Source organism: Phacochoerus africanus, chromosome 15, assembly GCF_016906955.1.
Source record: "Phacochoerus africanus isolate WHEZ1 chromosome 15, ROS_Pafr_v1, whole genome shotgun sequence".
NCBI classification, from domain to species: domain Eukaryota; kingdom Metazoa; phylum Chordata; class Mammalia; order Artiodactyla; family Suidae; genus Phacochoerus; species Phacochoerus africanus.
Genome location: NC_062558.1, coordinates 108,445,866 through 108,453,785, shown reverse-complemented (window position 1 = coordinate 108,453,785; position 7,920 = coordinate 108,445,866). Strand labels below are relative to the sequence as shown.

The 7,920-nt window shown below is 46.1% G+C and overlaps 1 protein-coding gene across 1 annotated transcript in view; it reads left to right on the top strand.

The window, feature by feature from the left end:
• The first annotated feature begins 856 nt into the window (after nt 1–856).
• The window catches only part of PIK3AP1 (phosphoinositide-3-kinase adaptor protein 1), a 122,647-nt gene continuing 115,583 nt past the window's right edge, over nt 857–7,920 (top strand). The window contains 1 exon segment of the mRNA XM_047761949.1: nt 857–1,002. Within this exon segment, the coding sequence (XP_047617905.1) occupies nt 990–1,002 (13 nt within the window). The 5' untranslated portion in view covers nt 857–989.

The following is a 7,920-nucleotide window of genomic DNA, read 5'->3' as shown; positions in this document are numbered from 1 at the left end:
GGTCCATCCCTGGGACCCTGCGTCTTTGAGGACTCCAAGAGCACAGTGTTATTCAGACCCATTCTGGGGCCGCGAAGGGAGGAGCACTAGAAGCAGGGAGGCGAGTGCGAGGGTTAATGGAGAGCTCTAGCCCTGGACTCAGGCAGGCCCAGTATGGAACGTCAGGTAGCATTTACTTCCTGTGGGAGTCTGATCCCAGGGATTCGGCGTGTTTCTTCAGCGCTAACTTGAAGACAGTGAGAGCCACTACCTCATAGGCATGAAAGGCAATGATAACTATATCATGTATTTATCATATGTGATTATCATTAGTGTTCATGTGCCATCAGGAGACCAGGTCCAAGGAATTACAGGAAGGTCACTGGAGGGTAATCAAGGGCAACACCAAGCACTCAGGGCCAGGTGCCAGGGAAGGTGCCCCTCTCCCCCTTCGTAGTCCCCTCCCCTTCCTGCCAGGGCAGCGGCTCAGGGAGAAAGCCCCAGGGGCTGGGGAGAGGGCTGGCCCAGGTGTGTTCATATACAGCCCCTGCCCCAAGTCACAGAGGCCGGGCAGCTCACCCTTCTCCCTCGTTATTCTCTCCACGCCCCCTTCAAGTCTGGGTGCCCTTGGGTAGCCGATCCGGCGGGTTTCACGGGAGTGGAGGGCGCATGAAGTCCCCTACCTCCTGCCCTACCCTGAGGGAGCGATGGTGGGGAGCGAGGGGGCGCGCGGGGAGCTGGCCGCCGGCCGGCCAAGAGGGGGTTCTCACTTCCCCTCCCCAACGGCCGCGGGTGCAGGTGCCGCGGGCAGAGCCCCACCGGCGGGGCGGGCCCTGTGGACACGCCCTCGCGGCGAGTCCTCGCTGCCCGTCCGGAGGAAGCTCCAGAACTGCGGCCGGTGCTGCGCTGAGCCGGGCGCTCTCCCGTCCCGCGCCAGGGACCCAGCCGGGCCCGCTCCGGCCCCGGGCCCAGCGCGCAGGGAGCGGGCACGGAGGACAGCAGCCGGCGGCATGGCAGCCTCAGGTGCGTAGGCCAGGCGCCGGTCCCTCTCCCCGCCTCCCATCCGCGCGCCCTCTCGCCCGCCGCCGCCCGCCGGGCGCTGTCCCCTTTTCGATTTCGGCTGCGTCCTTGGCGCGGGGTTTCTGTTCTTTCTGTTCTTTTCTCTGTTCCTTGTCGCAAACTTCTCACTCCAACTTTCCCAGGTTCCCGGTCCCAGCCCGTTGCGCGATTCTCTTCAGCCCTTGCCCAACCCCTCTCCTGTCCCCCTTCTCAGCCTCCTTTTCTCCCTCCAGCACTGGCCCTTGAGCTTCTGAGGATCATTCTCCCTGTTCTACTATGTCGGTGAGCCGAGAGTCTAGTTTAAAGAAGGTGGAGAGCCCACTTGTCTCTGCCGGCGAAACGCTTCTCTTGGTGCCCCATCGGGCCAATAGGGGGCGCCCAGACAGTCCAAGGTTGGAGGCGGGCCCTGGGGCCACCTTCCTAAACCAGCTTCCTCTACCCTCATAGGCTTTGTTTTTCCTCTAGAATTTCTGTAGGAGTCTAGGAACCTCATTCCTTTAGCTTTACTTTTCCTATGTCCTTTGCAGAACTTTGGGGATCTTGGGGAGAGGTGGAAGCAACCAGGTAATCATCAAAAGGCGTCAGGAGTCAGTTGTGATCAGCCTTGGGTTCTTTTCTTGTTCACAGGCACATACTCTTGGCAAGGCACTCGCTGAAATCTAAGACAAACATAGTGACGATGATGTAAATAGAGACAACTAATGAGCAGTGACTCCACAGTTTAATGGATATTGTGCACCTAAATGTGTCCTCAGTTGTGACTAGGTAACCCTAATCTCTGCTCTCAAGTTTACAGTCTGTGAAGGCATGCAATAAGTAAACAGAGAATTACTAGATGAGTAGTTTAGAGGTACCATGTTTGTAAAGGGGCTTACTTGTATTTTCCCAGCCCATCTTAGGATGTTTTAGTAGAGAAAACATGTGGAAACAGAATGTTAAAAGCTTCTTGAAAAATAAAATCTAGTTGGGCTGGGAGAAGGAGCTATTCTTGGAGAGAATGTGGGCCGATGCTAGAATGAAGGGCCAGCTCTTTCCAGACCTCCTGAGGTGTAGCCTTCTAATAGTACTTTGGAAGAAAAGGCCAATGGTGACAGTTCTGTTAGATTTGGTGATACAGGCTCATTTTTTAAGGAGAGTGGGAAGATAGCTAACCTTAGCCTCTTGGCTCTTTAGCTCAGCTCTGGAGGTTAGAAGAAGCTGTACTGTGAATAAGGTAATAGTAGGTTCATAGTCCCCACATCCCATTCTAAAGCCAGTGTGATGTTATCTAGAGGGAATCAGTTCATTCAACAAATATTTACTGTAGGCACTGTTCTAGGTGTCAGGTGTATATTCAGTAAATAAAACAGACATAAGCTATGACTCCATGGAGTTTATGGAGCAGTGGAGGAAGGCAGGCAGTACACTTAATGAGGAAAGTACATGGTATGATAGGTGCAGTGGAAAAAACAGTAGAGGGGTAAAGGCAGTTGGTGTTTAAAGGAGGCAGCCGGGTTAGGCCTCATGGAGCAAAGACTTGGAGGAAGGTGGGGGAGGAGCGTGTAGGAGAAGAGTGCTTTAGGCAAAGAAACAATCAAGGTGTATGTAATGTATTTACTGAACAGGGCCAGAGTGGGTAGGTGATTTAGGAGAAGTAGGAGATAAAATCAGTGAAGCTCCCTGCTCCTTCCATTGCTGGGAATAGGCGGTTGGCCGTTAAGTCCAAGAAACAGCAAACTTTGGGCAGAGGAGGCAGAGAAAACCACTCTCACCCAGTGTCCTGTGTGCATTGCTTCAGTGGGCATGGCCAGAGGGGCTAGGAGGGTATGCTCCTCTTCAGAGGGGGACTCAAGCCTGGTAGCCAAACCTGGGGCTATTTATGGGCTCTGTAGTGGCTTCCACAGACATCTGTAATGGTTACAGCTATCAAACCTTCTTGCCATCAGCATCCTCTATGGTGAGACACCACTCCAGGTGCTGCAAGTGCAAATTGGGCCTCTCGGGTCCCCAGGACTCCCCGAGGTCTGGAAGTACCAGGACCCATGATGGCAGGTCCCAGTGGTGAGAGTGGTGAGAGTGGTGAAAGCATCTCTTGGCAAAATGCTGTAGGTGCTAGAGTCATGCGGGCCACTCTTCCATGTGGTCTTCCTTTTTTTCTCCTCTTCCTTTGCCTCTTCTTCTACCTCCTCCTCCTTCTTCTCTTCCTCCATCTTCTTTTAAATAGTTTTATTCAGATATATTTCACGTAGCATACAATTCACTCATTCAAGTGTAGAATTCAATAGTTTTCAGTATCTTCATAGATATGTGCAACCATCACCTCCACAGTCAATTTTAGAGCATTTTCATCACCTCAGTAGACACTCCATACACTTTAGCCGTAGTTCCTCGTTTCTACCTCCTCCCTACCCCTAAGTTCTGCTTTGCCTCCTATTTCACTACTCTGGACTTTCATATAAATGGGGTCAGCATGAGGTCTTTTGTGACTGATTTCTTTCATGTAGCATAACGTTTTCAAGGCTCATCCAAGTTGTAGCTTGCATCAGTACTTCATTCTGTCTTATGGCCAAATTGTTTGGTCTTCAGTTTCCTTCCACTGAAGGGTAAGCATTAGTCTTTTATTTTTTTTAAAGGCACATGTGCTTGTTGAAATCAAGGAGAATCTTGACTCCCGGTCTTTGGAAGAACTTGGGAAGCAAGGGAAAACAAAAGGAAATCAGCCTGTTCTGGAATATTCTCTAGGCCCCTGAAGGTGTCTCTTGTACCTACAAATGAGAGAGAGGAGAGAGAAGCCATAACTAACTTTCCCAAGTGGCCAAATCCGGTTGAGTGAAAACTAGAATCCTTTCCTCCAAGTGATAGCCTCTAGGTATTTGTAGAAAGCACTCTTACCTTTTCCTGCCCCGTTTCTCCAGGGCTTCTCTTATCTCCAAATCCTTTGACCATCCCGGCTTGAAGGGACCTTTAATTTTTTTGTCGTCTTAACTTCCATCAACTTCCATCTAATCCTTGAGGTCCCTCAATACCCCTGCCAAGTCTCTAAATTTGAAACCTTCAGGGTCCGGAATCTCCTCATGTGAAACATTTCTAGACCTCTCCCTATCCTGGTCACTTTCCCTGTCTCAGAGTTCTCTTCAATATGGTGCTCAGATTCAAACACAGGGCTCCAGCACAGACGAACGGGGTGCCAGAGGCACCTACAGATTAAAGAAATGATCTGGGCTAGGTAGCTTGAGAAGCTCTCAAGCACGTCTCTGTTCTCTTCTTGGGTGGATTCTGAATCTCTCAAAGGAACCCCTCTTTCAGTCACTGTGTTTCTTACCACCACCATCACTCCCATTGCCAGCTGCCTCTATTGACTGCCATTCCTTTCTCCTTCTATAGCCAAACCTTGTCTTTAAGCTCCACAAGAATGAAGACCTTCCTTATTTCTGTCTAGGATTTATGGACTCCTCGTCGGTTCATGTATTTCATTTCTCTAAATAAACAAGCAAGCAAAAATTGGAGGGTTGGAGGATTGATTTGGCACATGTGAAGAAATGATTTATTGTTAAGTGAAAGAAAGTATCGTTGCAGAAAGGGGTGTCCCCGCATATAAGAGAGTCCCCAACAAAGTGTTTAGTCCTATGTTGTTACCCAGCAGGTTGTGGAGAGACTTTAATATCCACCTTGGACGTTTCCACAACTTCCCCAGCTTGCAGTTTCAGCAGCAGAGCAAAGTTTAGGAAGGTGATAGATTTCGTTGTCCTCATTTACACTGAGGCAAAATTTGCTTAGATATAGTATATTGGTCTGAAGTCACACCACGAGTTGGTGACCAAGTAGGTTGTGATATTAACTAGTCTGAGGTACTAACCACTTCCTTCTCCAGCAGAGGCATACCTCATTTTATTGCACTTTGGCGAAGATATTGTGTTCTTTTTTTTTTTTACAAATTGAAGGTTTGTGGCAACCCTTCTTTGAGCAAGCCTATTGACGCCATTTTCTGAACAGCATTTGCTCACTTCCTGTCTGTGTCACATTTTGGTAATTCTCAAAATTTTTTTTATTTTTGTTATCAGTGATCTTTGATGTTACCATAGCAAAAGGGTTACAAATTGTTGCAGCTCAGATAGTGGTTAGCGTTTTTTTAGACATAAAGTGTTTTTTAATTAAGGTATATAAATTGTTTTTTAGATGTAATGCCCACACAGTTACTGGACTACTGTATAGTGTAAATATAACTTTTATTTATTTATTTATTTATTTATTTAGCTTTTTAGGGCCGTGCCCGCGGCATCTGGAGGTTCCCAGGCTAGGGGTCTAATAGGAGCTACAGCTGCTGCAACTTACACCAGAGCTCAATGGCAACAGTGGATCCTTAACCCACTGATCGAGGCCAGGGCTAGAACTCGCAACCTCATGGTTCCTAGTCAGATTCATTTCCTCTACACCATGACGGGAACTCCTAAGTATAACTTTTATATGCATTGGGAAACTCAGACATTTGTGCGACTTGCTTTATGGCAATATTTGCTTTATTTTGATAGTCTGGAACCTAACCTGCAATATCTCTGAGGTATGCCTGTAATTTTGCAGTGTAATTTTCCAGTGGAATTTAACATTGGAACCTCAGGAGTGAGACTTTTTAAATAGGTTTTCCATTTAGAAGAGGCTAACCCCTTAAGCGCTTTTTATTTAAATTATATTTTTAAATTTTTATTTTAGAAGTTATATATTTAAAGAAAACTTGGGAAGATAGTACAGAGAATTCCCATATATGGCAACTGGTTTCTGCTGTTATTAACATTTAAACTTTCCTTGATGACTAGAGGTCTTTAATGAGCAGCAGGTACTGCGACATGCTGTTAACAGAGGAGCAGGAAGTGGTGAGGCGGGATCCAGGGTGAACCCAGTACTCCTTCCTTCAGTGGCCCCAGAACTTGTCTTCTTAAAACTGTTGTTTTGCTTTTGGGGCACTGTCCTCACAAAAGTGGCATAATTCGCTCGTGGCTACACAGTCAAGCAGCGTAGCATGGCTGCTTGCTTCCCTGCTAGGTCACTCAGTGCTCTGAGACCCAGGTTGCCTTCTTAAGGGTACGTCTTACATACCTTTGAGGGTGCTCTAGGAAGTTCTCTTCCATTTTCCTCACTTCTTTGCTATCACTTGTCAACCCTATTGAAGACATTACCAGTGGCTTCGCCATCATGAATGTACGGGACCACAGCCAGCCTTTTCTGAGATCTTATTCTGCTTCTAATTCATGTACACAAACTGTTGACATGCTGTTTCCTAGTATACTTGCCTCTGTGTGTGTGTGTGTGTTGGGGGCTGGGGGCGGGGAATGTGGCTACAGCTTCTCACTTTTGCACTTTTAACTAATCCTGGGCACAGCATCAGGAACTTTGCTTTCTTAATATTGTAATGAAATGTCAAGTCTTGTACATCACCTCCCTGATGGATGATACTTATGCATATTCATATGCAATAATCTTTACATTTAGAAGAACATTTGCCTTTGAGTATAAACCTGCCACCTAGGAAAGAAGGAAGGTAAATATGTTCTGATGCCTCAACACTGCTTTTATCAATGTGAACTCCACAGTTATGGAGCTTTGCCAATTTTATTCCTTCTTGAGTCCTGAAATTATTTTTTTCATTGAGGTGCAAAGAAACATTCTACACAGACAAAAAAAAAAAATCCAATCAGCAAAGATTTATTTTATGGAAGGCTGTAGTGGTGGTGCATTTAAATTTTGTCCTTGATCTGCTTAAACTTTGGGGCCAGAGTAAGCATTCCTAAAAAAGGATCGTTTTATTCACCGTTGAGAAAAAAGACCGTGCTCAGGACTGAGTTCTCTACAGAGCTACAAATGTTCATAGTTTTCCAGAATTGCTGACTTTTTTCTCAGTCACAAATCACCTTCTTTTGAAATTTGCCCACCTTCCCTTCACAGGCTGATCCACTGGCTCCTACTGGAAGCCTATTGGTTTTGTTTTGTTTTGTTTTTTTAATTTGTACTTAACTAGGGGTTCCAAAAAGAGAGACATGCCAATTTTTTGTTCCATTTACTGTTTTAAAAGTTTTAGCACTATCATCCCAGGTGGCTAACAGAACTGTGCTGGGTTTATATTTTATGTGTCATTGTTTTTACTTTGAATATGGTGGTGGGTGGGGGCAGGAAAGGGAATTCCTTCCATGATGTTTTCAGAGCTTAGAGCCTCAGATCTTTCCCTAGTCCTGCCTCTGACCTTTTTGCCAGGAACCATTCAGTTAAATGTGGCCCAGGGTTGGCATTTAATTGTGCTAGTCCACAGCTTAGATGATTCCCAAGTTTCACAAAATTCTCCCCTTCCTGCTCTAAGTGGGAGGATGGAAACTTATTACATTGTAGATGTATGGGTCCTTGTCTGTGCTCATTCTTTCCAAATCCCTTAGAATAGTTCACTGAATTAGTGGGAGATGAGGACCCACAATACTGGTAACAGGTTAAGAACCAAGCTTCTTTGAACTTTGATAATGGGAAGAGAAGATTTATTGCTTGTAAGATTCTTGACAGAATTCCTGTTGGGAAGCAGCAGGTGGATTGGCAAGAGGACTGGGTAGGGAACAAGGGACAACTTGAGTTTCCCTCTTGGCTCTGAAACTAATTTGCTGAGTGTGAGTTTAAGCAAGTTCCTTTACCTTCACAGATGAAGTATTTCTTTTTACTGTAAATGAGGAGTTTGGGCCAACTTGATCTGCCAAAGACCTTTTTAACACAACGCTTCTCTGAGGCTTTGGACTCTGTTTCTGGCATTTGGGCTTTTTTAGAGGAAGAAGAAAACCTATGTCGCAGATCATGTGTGGTGAGGGACACCTCATAAATGGTATTGTGCAGGTCAATGTGTTAATTCAATCATGGTAACTTTTATATTAATGC